The sequence below is a fragment of the Haliaeetus leucocephalus genome, unplaced genomic scaffold (genome assembly GCF_000737465.1).
Source record: "Haliaeetus leucocephalus isolate CR32 unplaced genomic scaffold, Haliaeetus_leucocephalus-4.0 Scaffold173, whole genome shotgun sequence".
Taxonomy (NCBI): Eukaryota; Metazoa; Chordata; class Aves; order Accipitriformes; family Accipitridae; genus Haliaeetus; species Haliaeetus leucocephalus.
Genome location: NW_010972609.1, coordinates 8522757 through 8540720, shown reverse-complemented (window position 1 = coordinate 8540720; position 17964 = coordinate 8522757). Strand labels below are relative to the sequence as shown.

Here is a 17964-nt window from a genome sequence, read left to right as displayed (position 1 = left end):
CAGCCTGACTTAAAATCAGCAGAATTTGCCCAGATAAACAAGTGGGCAGTAGTTTGCTCTCCCAGAGCTTCCTGCGTCTTGGCAGAGCAGACTGTGAGAATTCAGGTCTACCATGCATGTCTGAGAGGAGGTTTTGCCTTGAGGTAGTTTGAGTGTTAGCCTCCGTGCTGTATTTTTTTTTTCCTGCATGGTTTGCTATTTTTGCATTTTCTGTGTGGCTTTTTAAGTTGTTAGTTATGTGCTTGTAGCTGCAGTTATTTAACATCATTTGTTGTGCCAAATGTTTTAAGACTCCATGTAATTGTCATATTAAAGGATCAGACAGCAAAGGACAAAGCACTCCAGCACATGGCAGCAATGTCATCAGCTCAGATAGTCTCAGCTACTGCTATTCACAACAAGCTGGGCCTGCCAGGAATTCCCCGTCCTACATTTCCTGGGGCACCTGGGGTAAGTTGTTAGCCGAGTCCCAAAAAAATCCCTGTATTCTCTAACAATGTTCAGTAGAAAACTAAGGCTGAATGAATGGATTAATGCTTTCACTCGTGTTTGCAAAAGGAATCATGCTTGTTCAGAAATATCCAAAACCTTTCAACAAAGAAAACAATTGTGGGTCTGTTTGTTTGTTTTCCTTCTTTCAGTTTTGGCCGGGCATGATTCAAACGGGGCAGCCTGGATCCTCACAAGAGTAAGTCTGAAAATTAAAATAGGCTTCTATATGCAGTGTGGGGATGGCTTGTGCACTTTGCTGCCAGAGGGTATCAATGAGGCAAGAACTTGAAATTTTTTCTAAAAAGGAGGAAAAAATAGTTGTAGAGAAAGGAAGAGCCTTTACAGTGATGTGAACTCACATTCGAAAAGTTATAAGGGATCCCAGACCTCAAAGCTGAGGCTGAATACCTAATAGGCACACTCCTTATTCTCCCATTGTGTGGTGAGATGCAATGATAATGCCAGGGAAGCAGCTGGTAAGGTTTTGCCTGTGAATAAGTTTCCAGCACGAATACTCCCATCCTCTTTTAACTATATGAGCAATACTGGAGGCAAGGGGGACGTATTTTCCTGCAGAGCAGGAGATGACTGCATGAGGCCCATTAGTGGTCAGTAGGGTTACTGCCCTTCGGCACCACGGTAGCAGCAGCACCATACAGAGAAGGAAGCCTTTGCCCCTCTGTCAGGTATTACATTTTCAGCCCCGCGGTGGTCTCTGGAGCAATGTTTCCCAGCCTTATTCTTCAGCTTCTTCCCACCTTATTCCCTTGAAGTCCATGGGAGTCTTTGTGCTCCTGTAGTTCAGCGTCCTCTGGATTTACTGGGAGTCAAAGCAATCACCATCCATGTCTGCTGCAAAACTTGCAACAGGCAGGTCAGGTTTCCTGCTCTGTGACTGAGCGTGGATGAGCTCCTCGCTTTAAGATGTTGGGTGTAATTCTCAACCCTCTCGCTCTCTATTACCTCTTTACTGTCTGTCTGTTAAATATTCTATGCAAGGAAGAGATATGTTTGTGGGTAAAGGTCATTAGCCATGTATTTTCTTATACTATGTGACTGGAATTTACTGTGGATGGCATGCTGTATGATTTTTGTGTAATTCTTTATTCCAGCGTAAAGCCATTTGTTCAGCAGGCCTATCCTATACAGCCATCGGTCACAGCTCCCATTTCAGGTAATTCTTCCATTTATACTCTCCTTTAAAAACACTTGAATTGTGTACTGAATGTGATGTATTAATTCCTGAGATGGACAGAGCCACTACTCCATATCTAACACTCCCTGTAGCCGAACCAAACACCAGTCCCAATGTCCTACTAACTGATTATATATGAGGGAAAATCATTGGGCTTGGGGTTTTGGGGGGATTGTTTCACATTTTAGGTAGGAAACACTAATACATATGCAAGCAGTTGTGATATGTGATCTCCAGTCAGCATTCGATATTGTAGGGAAATGCTTTGTAAAAAATGAGTAACAGGATGCATGTTTCTTTTTTAACAGCTAAATCTTGCTTCCATCTGTAGTGAGAATAAGGCTTAATTTATTTTAAACTGAGGCTAAAAACTCTTCCAAAACCGTATATGTAGAGCCTTAAGTATAGAACATCTCTGTGTATCTGGTTGTTGATAACTCTTTCCCTTCCTGAAGATCCTGCTCTGGCTGGTATCACTTTGATAAGTACCTAAAGTTTATTCTGACTGCTGTTGCTCAAACTGATCAAGCCCTTCCCATGGCTACTTCCCTACTCCTTTCCCCAAGTTGGTTTCATGGCTAATTTCAGGAAAGATCATTATTTCTTTGCAGATGGTAACTAATTTTACGTCTCCCTTGCCGAAAGACACCATGCTTCTGACTCTGTTTGAACTGCAGTTTTCTGACTCTTACCCAGTTTTTTATGATTTTTCTAACTTGCTGCTATTTAATGCTTACAACTAAGGTTATCTTTCTGTATGTCTGATTATTTCCTTTTCCCTGATATTCCTAATTTATAACATTGTTTTCTAAGGTAGGCATTTTGAATTGTCTTCTTTTATTCTTCCATGTTTTCTCTCAGAGTGGGATTATTGGTATTTCTAAATCAGTCAAAACTCATGCATGAGTTTTTACTTCTGTTGTGGTTTAACCCCAGCAGCAACTAAACACCATGCAGCTGCTCACTCACTCCCCCCCACCCAGTGGGATGGGGGAGAGAATTGGAAAAAAGAAGTAAAACTCGGGGTTGAGATAAGAACAGTTTAATAGAACAGAAAAGAAGAAACTAATAATGATAATGGTAACACTAATAAAATTACAATAGTAGTAACAAAAGGATTGGAATATGCAAGTGATGCACAATGCAATTGCTCACCACCCACCGACCGACGCCCAGTTACTCCCCAAGCAGCGATGCCCCCAGCCCCACTCCCCCCAGTTTATATACTGGGTGTGACATCACATGGTATGGAATTCCCCTTTGGCCAGTTTGGGTCAGCTGTCCTGGCTGTGTCCTTCCCAACTTCTTGTGCCCCTCCAGCCTTCTTGCTGGCTGGGCATGAGAAGCTGAAAAATCCTTGACTTTAGACTAAATATTACTTAGCAACAACTGAAAACATCAGTGTGTTATCAACATTCTTCTCATACTGAACTCAAAACATAGCACTATACCAGCTACTAGGAAGACAATTAACTCTATCCCAGCTGAAACCAGGACAACTTCATTAGAATTCCTGTTCATGTCTAACCAGTCACGTTTGTAATTCCCTATTTCATACAAGCCTCACATCTTCATTGCCTAACTTTGAGGGCTGGAGTCAGGACCATATTCCCATTACAGGATATGGACACATGCTACCTGTGACCTCTTCCTGGTTCTCGACCTAGTTCAGGATTATCTTTGTTGTCTAACCTTTGGTGCCTCTCCTCTGCCTTCCTTGCACCTGCATCTCTCCCGAGATCAGTTTTGTCTTCGAGTTGCTGCCTTTCCCTCCTTCCTTTACTGTTTTATTTCCTTCTCATCTAATTTTCCATGATGAGGAGCAAGAGATAGCGTTTGTTCCTTCTCTTGAGGTGAGTTAGAGATGGTGGTTAACATCCCTTCTCTCTCTAGATCATGTCATTCCCTCTTTATTATCAATTTAAAACCTTCTTTTTCTTTTTAGGGTATGATTCAGCCCTCTACAGTAATTATTTATTATTATCTGTAATATAATGCTGCCTAAAAGCTCCAAAAGAAGTCAAAGACCCAATGTACAAATACATAGTAAGAGACAGTCCCTGCCTTGGAAACCTTATACACTAAATAGGAGAGGGGAATTGAGAGTGGCAGAAGAAAAAGGCAAAAAGAGAGGTGATTTACTTGTAACATGTGGCACATTAGGAACTAGAAATGGAGGCCAGTTCTCTTGACTCCCAAGGCAGTAATACCTCCTGTGTCTTGCTGCCAGTTTCCAATGAAGGGTCAGCTGTAAGTCTACGTGAAGTCTTTATAAATCTCTATAATCTAGTATATATTTTAAACAAAAATTTTACAGTGAGTTACAGCCCCAAGGAAACAAAGAAGTAGATCTTTTATTTGCACCATTATTAGCTTGCTGGATTGGGACCTCTTTTTCTACATATTGTTCTGTGTTTTTCAAATTTTAACTCATTCTGAATTCATTATTTGCTGAAATTAATATAAACATCCAAGGGCTACATGCATAATTCCTGATTATATTTAATTCAGAAAACATAAACTGAGGAATTGTCAACTTCTTCATGAAAACGGTTCCTTTCTTTTAGGCTTTGAGCCTACGTCAGCTCCAGCTCCCTCAGTCCCTGCGTGGCAGGGCCGATCGATTGGTACGACCAAGCTCAGGCTGGTGGAGTTTTCGGCTTTCCTTGAACAGCAGAGGGATCCCGAATCAGTAAGTGTTGCCCTCGAGCCCGCTAATCTTCAGCTTTTCTCCATTGCTCCCCACCCTTTGAGGATGCTTTCTAGGGTTAAACCTGATGGAATACACTTGGTGTTTCTGCATTCGTTACTGCTCAGTGTAATATTCCTTTCACTGTAGTACTATGTTTTTCTTTCTTGCCCTCTTTTTCCCCATTTGCAGAAGTGAGAGGCCTCTCTAAAAGCAGGCGTGGTTCACTATGGCGCCTGTCTCACTGTTGACCTAGTTTAGCAGTTGTACCAAATTGCGTCGTGTTTTTGGCAATAATTCAGTACTTAAAGTTAAAGCCTAATCTATTTCCTAACAGAAACAAAATTAAGGACTTGCATAGAAACTATGCATATTATCTTAAATATCTGACATTTGGGAGAGCATCTGAGCATCAGGATTGTCTCTTTTGGTTCCAGCCTGCCAAGCACGTACTGTTTAACTGTATCACTTTTTTTTTTTCTTTTTAATTGAGGTTACCTATCTGAATGTCCAATCATTCAGTCTTCCTTGATCTTTCATTGTGTCTATGGTCCAATCTGAGGTTTGGATTTTTCTTTTTTTTTCTTTTTTTCCAGGAAGCTTTTTGTTTTGTTTTGATTTTTAATCTGCATATTATACCTGCAAGGGTAGTCTATGAAGTTGGCTGTAATGTTTCATTTACTCCAGTAAGCCTTGAACCTTGATATTAATCATCACATATTTACCAAGAACATTTGTTAGTAGCCTAGCACTGTTTCTACTGCATCGCAAATAAATCAAAAGAGCTTCTTTCAGCTCGAACCTGAGAATTTTTACTGAGATAATTTCTGAAAAGCAAATACTGTCATGAATGGTTGATATAGATGGGCCATTCTTGTTCAGATTCCTGGTAAAATACAGTAGCTTGGAACAGAGAGAAGCTATCACTTGCTCTTTATAATTCAGCAATGGAAACCATAGCATTTACGGGCTCTGGCCAGGGGTGTTATCCAGGGAGTGTTTACCCTGCGTGATGGAGATTGGAGACATAGCCCAGAAACCTTACAACAGAGGAATGCTCCTGGCGGAGAAACATCGCAATGAAAATATACCATATCTCAGCTATTCATATACTAAATATGTGGCAGTGTGTTGGTTTGCTAAATGTCATGTTTTGCCAGGTTGAATTAACTTTGAGGGAGGAAATGTTTGGCAGCAGGTACGGTTATCTCAGCACTTACCTGACTGTTAGGTACTGCATGGTTTCCCTGGAATCCCTCTGCCTTCCCGTGGCCCTGATTCCCACGCTCTCCCAGCAGTCCTGGCTCTGGTGGACTAAAGCTTCATCTTAGTGTCCTCCAGACTAATCCACAGCTGGAACGCCTTCTCCATCCCCAGCCCCGGGTTCATCCAGACGGCGGTTTGCATTTCCGATGCAGAAATACAACATCCAGGTTTTCGCATCAGGCAGCCTTACCAATATGCAGCTTTCAGAGTCCTTGGCTCACTGACCCCATGTAACCTGTCCTGCTGATTTATGGGCTCTGCCATATCCAGATTGCTGCGCACCAGGATGTTATGTGTGTGCCTCGAGGTTATCCGGAAAACAGGATGTGGCCATGTAACGCTCAGCGTTACTGTGCTGTATGTGAATGAAATGGCATTTCAGTGTGTTTCGATTTACTGTTTTGCTAGTATACCACCTACTTATCCTTTTTCCATAGATTTTTATAACGCAAAACTATTTGCAAAACCCATGGGCTTATATGGTGTAGAGCTTCGGTGTATCTGCATGGCTTTACATAAAAGAGAATGAATGAGAGTTCAGCAACTAAGTAACTCTTACGTCTTTCCCTCTATGAAAAATCTCCCTCAAACCAAGTACGCTCTTAACAGATAACATGTGGTTGCCCGTCACACTACGGGTGTCTGTGACATGAAACCAGCTGAGTGACGTGAATATATTTGCAACATGACTGACAGACCAAAAATGAGAAGATGCTGCTTTGGCAGGAGAAAGAGCCGCGGGTCCCGCTCTGCCATGGTGGCACAGCTCGGAGCCAGTTGTGCTCCCACACGTTGTGTGGGCCGGTGGCTTGGGGACGTGTTGGGGCTCTCATTTTTCAGGCAGGTGCAGGCTCCGGGGAATGCAACACATCCACTTGCATTGCAGAGAGAGAGTGGAGGCCTGAATAGAAACACGGTTACCCAGGATGGCCCCATAAATACTGTAAAGCCTTTTTTGGAGTAAACTAGTATTATTTGGAATTCCTGAGGGTGCAGCACGGCCCACCGGAACTTGTCCCAGCTTGTGAGCGTACTGCTGAGAAACCCACCTTATAAATGCAGAGCATTTATGCAGGAGGTTCACTAGAGAAGCAAGAGCATCAAACTACCCAGACTGGTTTTTAAAAAAACCAATTACTCGCGTGCTGTAACATTGCAGAAATGAGACACGAAGAAAAGTCAATTCCCAGTCATGCATTAATCCCAATTTAGATCATTCCTTACACCCACGCTGCAAGCGCAGTGGGGCAGCGCTGTGCGAGGGCTGCGTGGGGACAGCCTGGACCAGCTGGGCAGGCGCTGCGGGGAGCTGAGGGATGAGCCCCCGTGGGCAAGCATGTCACCGCCCCTGCCCAGCAAAAGGGAGTCAGGAGAAGGGGAGGCATTGTTTAGAATAGATTAAGTAAATTTGATTATTTGATTCTTAAACAAGGGCGTAGAAAAAAACCCCAAGGCAGTGCGACCAGTTCCCAGGGCACACGCAGAAGGACATTTGCTGGTGAGGCACTGGTGCACGCCTGTCTGCAGGGACAACTCTGAGGGGCCCTGCCTCCTGCCAGCCTTCCCTGTCTCCTATGCACAGACTTTTTCCAGCAAGCACCAAAAGTCCTCCCTGGAGATGGGAGCCAGCCCCCAGCCTCATTTAGTGCTGTTGAAGAAAATGTGAATTCTACCTGTGGTTTTGTACATCTTTCTTTGTGTTGCTGCAATATTTTATTGCAGATATGGTTTGAGCAGCATAGAAAAGATGGGGGTTTATTACTTTTTAAATAACAAAATCAGCAAGCCAGGGAAGATGTGTGTTTTGCACAATTTGCATATGAAGTCGTGTAGGCATGTGCTGTGGTTGCAGCATCTCCTGTATGCCTTTGTGCCTTTGCTGACCTCAGAGATGAATATATGTATACACTGGTACATGAGAGCCGTGTAAGAGTTCTCATGTATCTTCTGAAAAAAGATAGTTATATGTTCATTACGCTTCTGACTATTTACAGAAAATGACATGAAGTATTATTTCGATCAGATGTGTTTCCAACATTTTATTAAAAAAAAGATGTCCCTTCCTCCCTCTCTCCCCCAACCCAAAACCAGGTCAGAAAGCCTCATAGTAGTGGGGGCAAATAGACCGATTCCACCTTAAAATGTAACCTGGAAGTTTATTGAAAAAGGCTTATTGGACATGGCACCTGGGCCCGGGACTTGATGATCCTGGGAGGCCCCTTGCAGTCTATATTCCTGTACAGCAATTAGAAATTGAGGTCTGCCTGCCCATGGTGACTTCCAGCGACTTCAATGGGGCTGTGCATGGGCATAAAGGTCCACCCACAGGGAATTCGTTGTAGGAGTGGGGCCTTAAACATTTCTGGGGTTCTTCCAATGGCAATTGGTGTTTAAAAGTACAAAAGCCCCTCAATGTCAGGCAGTTATGTTAATTTAGAGTGGGCATTCTGGTGGGTCGAAAATGTGCTCCTTAGAGTCCTGTCACTTGTGGAGGGCTGTTGACTTTTTTTCCCTTGCCTAGCCACAAAATTGTTCCATTAACTAAAGAAAAAATATAGAAAGGAAACAATAAGCAACCCTCACTGTAACTCTGCATGGCAGAAGATAGTCTGGGAGACATAAGATGGCACAGTTGCAAAATCTTGGAATACTGACTCTGCCGTTAAGGATGGGTAAAATTAGTTCTCCTTTTACATGAAAATCAATTCAGTTTACAAATGTCAAGCTGTATTTTCCTTTTGTGGCATTTTGTGCTCAAGTACAATTCCTAAATGGTGCATAGAAGCTGCCCGTGTAGGTCCAAGCACCAGCGGTTTAGTTACCTTTAATTATTGCCTACCATATATAACTATATTCTCAACAGATTAACAAGTTTATGTACCCATCTGTTGCTTTCAGACAGGTTTTCCTTAATGGGGGCTTTCCATTTTTACTGTAGTGGTTCTGTGAAAGCTCAGGACAAATGCTTAAACCAAGTAATCCCAAGTTCCCTAACAGATATAAACTGAGTATGCAAGCAGATTAGAAGGGATCTAAGCAATTGACTGTTACACAAGTAGCTATAAAATACAAAGACTATAACACTGAAATAATAATAATTCCAAGTATTTTATTTTACATATATATATATATATATATATTTTCAAGCTTGCTTTCCAATCAGGAAAAAAACCCTGCCACCACCCAACAACAAAAAAAAGCCCTTTCTTCTTTTCCTCTTTGAGTTTTCTCACTCTTGCTGCCACATTCATTTCTACTGTGAGCCCTTCAGACAGCTTTACATCTAAAATATCTATATAGGGCTATAAAGAACATGACTGATCGGCATTTTCAGTATTAATCCAACTAACCAAACTGTCAGATTGTGTTAGGTCCAAATTTCAAAATGTATTTTAAAGAGTGGTAAAGAAATAAAATATTCTTTATGTTTTAATTCAGATTTTATTGTTGTTGTAAAAGGGCTTTGTGAGCCCAGGGAGAATTGTGCCTGAGAACCAGAAAGTGAAAGCAATTGCTCAAGGGCCATAAAAACAGCCTGCTATCATTAGCCAAATGCAGTAAAATTCACCAAAGTTAATCAAACCACCTAAGTGATGAAAAATAAATGAGATCTTTTCAAAAGGAGCCCTCCATCTTTGAACAATATCCATTGTTACAAGCATTGCTTACCCTTTCTGTGTTTGCTGTAAACAGTGTAACGAGCAGTTCGGCAGTTCAGTCTAAGGAAGTGCTTGGTTTAGGGTCTTTGTCATGTGAAAGGACGAGGAAGCAAACCCACATTGGGATGAACTTCTTGGAGTGGCAGACTCAGGATTTGAGGTCGTTTTAATCTGAAATCGGACAAAGTTTAACTAATTGCCAGGGTCATTTATTTTGCAGTGCTGGAGAGCTCTGCGTTGGCACTGGGAAGCAGATGTCGTACTCTGTAAAATGTTCGTATTCAGGTGTCCGTAGTTCAAAGTGCCAAGAAACCACTTCGAGGGGGTCCGGTATTGACACGGGCTCCAATCCTGAAAGCGTGGCGTCACAGCAGACCCCCCGGCTGGCAGCGTTCCCAGGGGAACCCATGGCGATGTGGCAGGGGGCCGGGGCCAGCTCCCCCAGCCCCGTCGCAGGGTCAGGACACGGGCTCTGCAAGAGAGGGCCCTGGGGTGAAAAAGCGGTGGAGTGGGTCAAGACCGAGCGCAATTTGTTCCTCGAAGTTAAGTGCCGAGGATGGGTGGAAGGACTGCGGGGCCCGACTGTGCTCTCGCTGCTGCCTTCCTGCACGCTCTCTCCCTTTCCCCAAAACCCACCGCTGCTGCTGGGAATTTCCCAGCGAAATTAAAAGCGCTGGTTTTGCATAACCGAAGGGGGCCGCCGGCGGCGATGGCAGCCCCCTCTGCCAGGCCCTGCGGTCCGGCCGGTGCGCCAGGCCTGCCGTGTCACGAAGGCCCGGCGCTGAAGGCCCCCAGAAGACCCCCGGGGTAGGGGTAGCTACCTGACGTTCGCCAGGGCACCGGGCCTGACCGGGGAAACGCGGCACCGCGGAGGAGGGAAGGAGCGAGTGGGTGAGGTTGTGGGGTAGCTGGAGCAGAGCCCGGACACCCAGCCCCTGCGACGAGCCCGGGAGAGCCCTAAAACCGGGGCGGGGGGGTCTGTCATCACAGTGGGGGGCCCTCTGCCTCCCACGGCCTTGCCCAGCACCATGCTGTTCCCACGGGGAGGAGGAGGAGGAGGAGGAGCGGGGGGACGCGTGGGTTGGGCTGGCACCGGCAGCGCGGTGGGTCTCCCCCGCACCGCCTGCCCTGCCTGCCCGCCGAACCCGAACCCTCGCCCCGAGGGGCCGTGCTCCTGGCCGCGCCTCTGCCCCCCGCTTTCCCATCTCTCTCCTTCCGCTGCAGCTTCCCCCGCCCCTACACCCACCCCAAAATTGTTTAGCTGGGCTGCAAAGTCAAGCTCTCAGAAGTTGGGAAACGTCCTCGTGCGTCTGCTCTACAGTGCAGCGGTTAATTACGTGCTTACGTGTTTGTTTGTTCCTGCATCGTTCAGTGTAGATGTGGATGGCCTTTCTTCGATCAGTAACTGTTCAGTAGTTTGTTTTCTTCTGTTGCTGAAACGCGTGGCCCCGTGCCCTGCTCGCTGTGCACTGTCTAACCTCTCTTCCAAACGGAATTACTAATTCCTCCCATTTGCATTTCGCAGATGTATTGGTGCAGTCATTTTTTAGATGAAGGAGCATTATTACTCACATCTGACAAACCAAGAACTTCAGGTGCAAAAGAATGAATGGGCCGCTGATTTTGAGGGTCCCCTTTGATTTGTCATGAGCCTGATTTTGCAGAGTACTTAGCATTATTGAGAGCTTCCTATATTCAGGCATAATTTTCCCATCTGAGCACTCAGCACTTCTGGAATTGGGACCACAGGGTCTCAAATCAGACAGGCCAGAACTGAAGGACGCATCTTCACTGTTGCAGGAAAGCCACTGAAATTGTTGTGTGAGCGCCTTGCCCAACCAGCAAGTCCCAGTTTCACACTGGGACTCCTGTGGCAGTAGCTGGGAAGTGCTGGGCAACATTAACGTGTCGGGGCTGGGAACTGCCCTCGCTTGTCACCTACCTCCCCATTTCTGCAACCATAAAGTAGCCAAAGATCTCCTTCTGCTTCGCATTCCTGCCTGATTCAGTCCCTCAGCAGACCCAGGCAGGAGTCTGAAATGGGTGGAGGTCCTTGAAAGCCGAGGTTGACCATGCAGTTGTATCGTAGCATACAAACACAGAAAGTTTGATTAACATTTCACATGAAAGCGTTAAAAACCTTAGTAACAGGAGTCAGTACAGACTCCAGTTATAGCATTAAAATGCTATAAATATAACTCCCAGTCTGCTTCAGTGGAGGACAACAGCAACAGGAATGAAATGTGCAGTTACTAGTGTTTTGGTAAAAATAAGAAAAATTGTTGGCAGACCAAGTGATTTTCTTACATCAGCAGGAAATTAAAGAGTGTCAGATTTACAAGATACAGAGAGACAGCAGAGCTGAGGCTGGGTAGGGTACAGGTTAGAGCTGCATGCAGACTGCTGATATACTAGTGATTGGTTTTTAATCAGTCCACCCCAGCTGGCTCCTTTTTCCTCCAAAAGGGCAGTTGCTGCACAGGCAGCGGTACATTTTTAAAAGATGGGTTGGACTGGTCTGTGGAGGTACAGAGGGAATCACTGCATGGTGCCAGGCACTGGAGCAGTGCTGTTTTCTCTCATTTCAGCGAAAGCTCAGGCTGTCCCACCTGCCTTCCACTCACCTGTCCCTCTGAGCTGCGGCGGTAGTCCTTGTGACCTCCAGTACAGAATATATTCAGTCCAAAGAGAGCCAAGAGGCTGTCCCTCTGTGTCAGGGAGAGAGAAGACCTGCAGCACGCAAGACGACAATCCGTCCGAGTTGCCAGCCTCTCCCCATGGTATTTTATCATAAGGATTTGTCGCTGCAGGTAGTGATATCGATGGCCTCACCCTCGTGGTTGTTGCGCTTGAAATTTGCAGGAACCTACAGATCTCATGAAGCAGCCCAGCTAGCAAGGTGCTGTTATTAGGCCATGCAGGGCAGACGAGGCGGCGGGGTGCTGCCCCCTCCCCGTCCTGCTCAACCAGTGCACAAGGTCCGCTGCGGGGCCAGGGGTGTTTGCAGATCCGGGGGGGACGTGGGGGGACTGTTAAATCATGGCTGTGCAGGTTATCCCTGCAGAAGGAGCTGCTGCGGGCCCTCTCTCAGCCCACCTGCCTTCCACCTCACTCCGCGTCCATGTCACCCAGGGCCCGGGGACCCACTCAGCCCCCGCGTTCTGCTCACTAGGGTTATGTAGGGCCTTGCAGCCCCGACAGACAGGAGCAGCGATGCAGCGGGTACCCCCGCAGCTCGGCACGGCCAGCTCGCCTGCGCCAGGAGCGTGAGAGGGTTGGCTTCACCGCCATCTGCGTCTTGGCCACCACTATTTAATAAAAAACTTTGTCCTATACAGGCTTGCCAAGGCTTGGCATTAGCTCCACAGGTGTGGGGAACACGGAGATGTGGCAGAGAGAGCAAACCTGCATTTCATGGATTGGAAAGACTGTTGCCTTAGAATATAAGTGCAAAATCGGTGAGGAGCTGTGACAAATATATATGCTGGCTGATAAAACAAATGTAGGTGGTTTGTCTTTGTTCTGCACCAGCTTAAATGCTTGCATCCCCTGCCATTGGCAATTTGTCTTGGTTCTTTTAAATTCCTAAGTGGATTATAATTTTTCTCGTGGTATTATTTGACAACAGTCATATTTCATGGCTTTACTGCATTCTTTGGATAGTTAGAATTTTTTTACGGAAAGGAGCTCAGTAAGAGGCGGCCATCTCCAGGGCATGTTGTGTAATGCAGACGCTGAAGACGTAGATGAAATTGTTCTTTGTATTTTTATGTAGCTTTTATCGTCTGAAAATACAGAATTTGTCCTATGATAGTTTACAGCATCTGAAGCACGTTAGTACCCCAATGTCGGATGCAAATCCTTCAAATGCTGTAGCATGAGTAAATTCCTCAGCACCTAATGTACTTCAATGACTCTGGAATACTCAGTCTAAAATAACTGTGAATTCTCAGTATAACGAGGATGTTTTTAAGCTTTTCAGACACTAATGGGTTCAAAAATATAGGCATAAAACTTAGCTTCTTTGCTTTTATCTATGCATAAATTCCTGTCATGGAGTATGTTTGTATAAAAACGATAGGGATCATTTCAGTATCCCCTTACCCTGCTCCGAATATTATATTATCGTTTGTTAGTTCGTAGAAATATGCCATATCTAATTAGGTTAGTAATGATTGTACTTAGCATAGGAATTGCAGCAACATAAGGAGAAAATAATCACACATTGCAATATCAAAATAAACATTTCTGTCCTAAGAATGTTGTCAGGTGATGTCATACCATCTGTCCTACTGTACCCACTCGGAAATTTTGCTGCAGCAGCATCTGGTACTTTGGCGAGCTCCGCAGACAACTGTGGTAGCTTTACAGCTGCCTTTAACTTTGCTTTTATATTTAAACAGTATTAAGACTTCATGCTCCATGTTCCTATAAATGTGTTTGCTTTCACTGAAGTTGGATACTGAGCAATTTGTATGTTTTCCTGGTTTGCAGAATAAGGTACAGTGTGTGAATTGTCTTGGGAATTTGCAGTTGCCAAACTGTAAAATACAGCTTTCCCCTCCTCCTTCACTCCACAGCCACCTTTGGGCCTGGGAGAGAGACACTCTTAGGGAGGACACTTTCCTGGGCACAGGAGAACCTGAACCCTCAGTTCTGTTCCTATAAAAATGTGGTTATTTGTACAACCTGGAACAACTCCAGCAGAGAAGACTGAGAGGAAACAATCCCAAAATAAATAATAACTTGGTCACTAATGATGGGGATGGTTTTTCAAGCCCTTATGCTGCACGAGTGAGAGCAGAGAGATGCTTTGGGGCTCCTCACATCCCCAGGGAGAGCACAACTGCTGGGCACTCCTAAGCAGTCTACAGGGGTGCTGGGGGAAGGGAAATGTTTTGGTTTAATTTTTCCGAGAAGGCTGAAGTGCTTACCTCTACTGGAGACTTCTCATCGTTCTCCTTGAGAAATGGAGATGTTTGCCTGATAGCAGACAAGCTTCCGTCGATAGCCACGTTCCATGACCCAGCCCATGCTCTGTCCTCCTGTACTTCACCCCTGGTAGCTTAGGAAAGCAACAGGAGCAGGTATCTGGATTCCCTTTCTTGCATTCCTGGCAGTTCCCAGGTATATGGGGCACTGATACATTTTACTGAGATCTAAGTTTTTCAGTAGGCAGCAAGATACATAAGAAATGTTCAGCGTGACTTTTAGTTATTTACTCACAGTACTGCGAACTAAATAAGTGACAACAGTGTCAAAAACCCAAAAGTTGGAGCCATGGTGCTTTCTCATATTACTCTGCATTTGTTTGTTTTGTTTGTTTTGTCATGTTAAAATGCCTCCTTGGTCCACTTTTACCACTCCTGGGTAAAGAAACATGCTAAATCTGACCATGAACACTGTTATGGTAGGCACTCATGGTTGCTAACTAGTACAGTGATTTCCTGTATCGTGTGTAAGTGATCAGCGTGCAAGCTAAACCAGTGCTGGGTGAGGGCTAGCTGGCACACGTTTGTGGGCACACTCACCCCTGCACGCATGCATTCAGCTCCCCACCGCCTGTTTATTTCTCTGCCATGCTTGTTTTCTTCTTCAGGGTAGAAACAGCTTCTCTGGATCAGCTGTGCCCCTTTTGGGCTCCACATGCACTAGCTAAAGGCTGGGTAAGTTCTCCACTTGTGCACAGAAGAAGCTGGGATGGCATTATTTTGAAAGAGGGCTGCAAGGAAAATCCATATAACCGGTGCTCTCAGACTGGGACTTGCTTGTGCAAATACCTTAATAAAGTGTTACGCTTTCCTTTTTCCTTCCACAAAATTATGACAGAAATACAACCCTGTAAAAAGCATGGACCATATCTCATTTTTGGCCCCATACACAGATGAGTGTTCTCTGATTCTAAATTCAGATTTCACTGTGCTAGATGATTTTTAAATAGATTTCAATGTTATTTCCTAAGTGCAGAAATCTAGCCAGTCCATTTCCTTTTCCCCAGAGTTTTGGACATCTGCTGGGGAAGACGCTGCATACACCAAAGGAAGGCTCTGAGTGGATGTCCAATTAATTTAGATTTGTCATTTCAATTTGTTCATTCGGCAGGTATATAGTAAACAAAATAGCTTAAATGAAGTCTGCTTTGGGGTTTTAAATATTTTATTTGTGCTTAGCTTTTGGGAATTGCCCCTTATATACAGCATCTGTTCAATACGACAGGGTTTTCTAGTGTTTGTTGACTGCATATCAGCTCTCCTTTAATTGAGTTAGCAAAATGTTTTGTGATCTGCATGGTTAAAACCCCCAGTGTTTAATCCTGCAACTCTTGAGCTCCTTCACTCTGCTCACATGACCCTATGAGCTGCTGACTGACTGGCAGAGCGTCTTGGGGGCTCGTCCTTCCGCTTTCATTTCAGGTGCTGAAAGGTGCTCTCGTCTTGGAGATATGGCAGCCCCTAAAAGACCATGTTGGACTCAGTAGGGGGCTGCTGTGGACTTCACTGGGCCAAGGATTTCCCCCAGGCAGGAAAGGGGTTGCTGAGGTGATTCCCGTGATTATAATGAGGTGCGATGGGATGAAGTTAAGCAGTAGGAAATTGAAGCTGAATGTGTTTTGGCAGAGATGGTCATCTATAGAGCTAGCTCCCAAAGGAAGTGGTAAAAGTTTGGCTCTTTAATATTACATGGGTCAAAATACTGGAGGACATACAGTGAGCACCAGTTCTATAGTAACAGCAACACAGAGTAACTGGCCTTCTCATTATTGTCATTCGGGAGTTAGTTAAAAGAAAATCCCTTCCATCTCTTTTAGTTAAGTGGCATTAGCATATGCTATAGATAGAGGTTTGGGATTTTTTAAATAGACAAACAGGAGGTGTATATGTGTGGGCTCTGTGGCACTAGCAGAAATTCAGTCTCTGAGGATATGGGACATTAAAAGGCATGGTTTAAAGAAGCAGAAATGGGCTTTCCTCATGATCATGTTCATCTTATTATGCTCTGCTAAGGGCTCTTTTATTACTGAGCTGCCGCTGGGTCTTTCAGTGTAAATTACTCCCTTGAAGATGACCATGTTTTGTGGTTTGCAGCAGGGACACAGGTTTTTTGATGTTGACCCTTGTTCACAAGAGGCTATGACACAATCACTAAAGTTGTTCATGAAAATCATACTGCAGAAAATCATAGTCCCAGGAGTAATGTGCGAGTCATTTAATCCATCAAAGCGCGCTACCCTCCGCAGGAACACATGCAGACCCGTGCCATAAGGAACCTCTGTTCTTTTTGTACAGCACTGATTTTCCTGTTTCTTTCTTGCAGTACAATAAACACCTCTTCGTACACATTGGACACGCTAACCATTCTTACAGTGACCCGTTGCTTGAATCGGTGGACATTCGTCAGATTTATGACAAATTCCCTGAAAAGAAGGGCGGTCTAAAGGAACTGTTTGGGAAGGGGCCCCAAAACGCTTTCTTCCTCGTAAAATTCTGGGTGAGTAAGACACGACGTGAAGAACTCTCTTGTCGATAAGGCCTGTGTTTAGTGTTTAGCACCCTTTGGGGTGCTTGTGGAAATTTCTCCTGTCGTCATTTAAAAGTGCAAAGCTGTATATCCTTCAGGTAGGACGCTGGCCCAGAGCCCCTCTAGTTGACAGCTCCACCAGAAGTCTGTGTTGCAGATGACACGCAGAGGCAGATGTGTGCCTCAACTGTGCTTGGCACAGCTGCTGGGCAGGAGCAAACAGGTAACGAGAGCCCTCGTTTGTAAATGGGGAACTGCCATCTAGTGGTCCCAGGAAAAACAGGGAAGCGGCAGAAATGGAGACTGCTTTTTAAGTGTTTCAAATGCTGAACTCTTGCCAAATGCAAATAGTACAAGTCTCAGTCCCGCAATCGGGACTGATCCGATTGATCCGCACTTATGCAGATAGGACCAAATAGGATTTGAACCGAGTGTGCGGCAGGACAACTGTGAGCCTGGGAGGGTTCCAGGCTTTTTCTTAAACATTTTTTTGGTTCCTCGAGCACATCTGCTTTCCTCTTGCCTTTTTGTTAGTCAGCCATGGGACTCTGCTCCAAAAGTTGTATCTGTTCATATCAGTTGTGAGCAAGAGTGAAAAAGAATTTGAATGGGAGGCTGAGATGTGGTATATTGATCTAGTTGTGAGAAATTTAATTGATACATCAGATTTTTCTTATTGTATTTACAAAATCTCATGTTAGTAGTGCTAAAGGTTCATACAAAAGGATCATCAAATCTCCAGGCTGGACCTTATGCTTATACTAAAGCTTTTTCTACTCATTACTTTGTTGGGGTGTTTTTTGTGGTATACTCCTTTTTATAGCAACAGTTATTATCTAAACATTTTAAATTTGTCTTTTAAAACCTCAGTGAAAGGGGCATATTCAGGGTTTGATTACAGGGTGGACAGGTTGAGGCTGAAAGCAGAAAAGGTTGATCTGGAATCACTGCTTATGATCAGATTTCCTGGTGTTTATTGCCTTCAGTTAAAGTTTATCTATGATGCAACCTGAAATATTCTCCACCTTGTACATACCCCAGACTTCCTATCTTGCCAAGACTTTCTGTAGCACCAGATTTGGAACTGGAAACTGGGAATGAGGGAGACTCTTTTCTCAAATCTGTGTGTAGAAGAGATAAATCAC

At 44.7% G+C, this 17964-nt stretch overlaps 1 protein-coding gene across 6 annotated transcripts in view; it reads left to right on the top strand.

Moving 5' to 3' along the window:
• Nucleotides 1-17964, top strand: part of TEAD1 (TEA domain family member 1 (SV40 transcriptional enhancer factor)) — a 104271-nt gene that overhangs the window by 72501 nt on the left and 13806 nt on the right. For all 6 annotated transcript variants that reach the window (XM_010563774.1, XM_010563776.1, XM_010563779.1 and 3 more), the window contains 5 exons: nt 316-450; nt 642-688; nt 1605-1666; nt 4255-4379; nt 16616-16789. In XM_010563774.1, coding sequence (XP_010562076.1) covers nt 316-450; nt 642-688; nt 1605-1666; nt 4255-4379; nt 16616-16789 — 543 coding nt within the window. The remainder of the gene's footprint in view (nt 1-315; nt 451-641; nt 689-1604; nt 1667-4254; nt 4380-16615; nt 16790-17964) is intronic.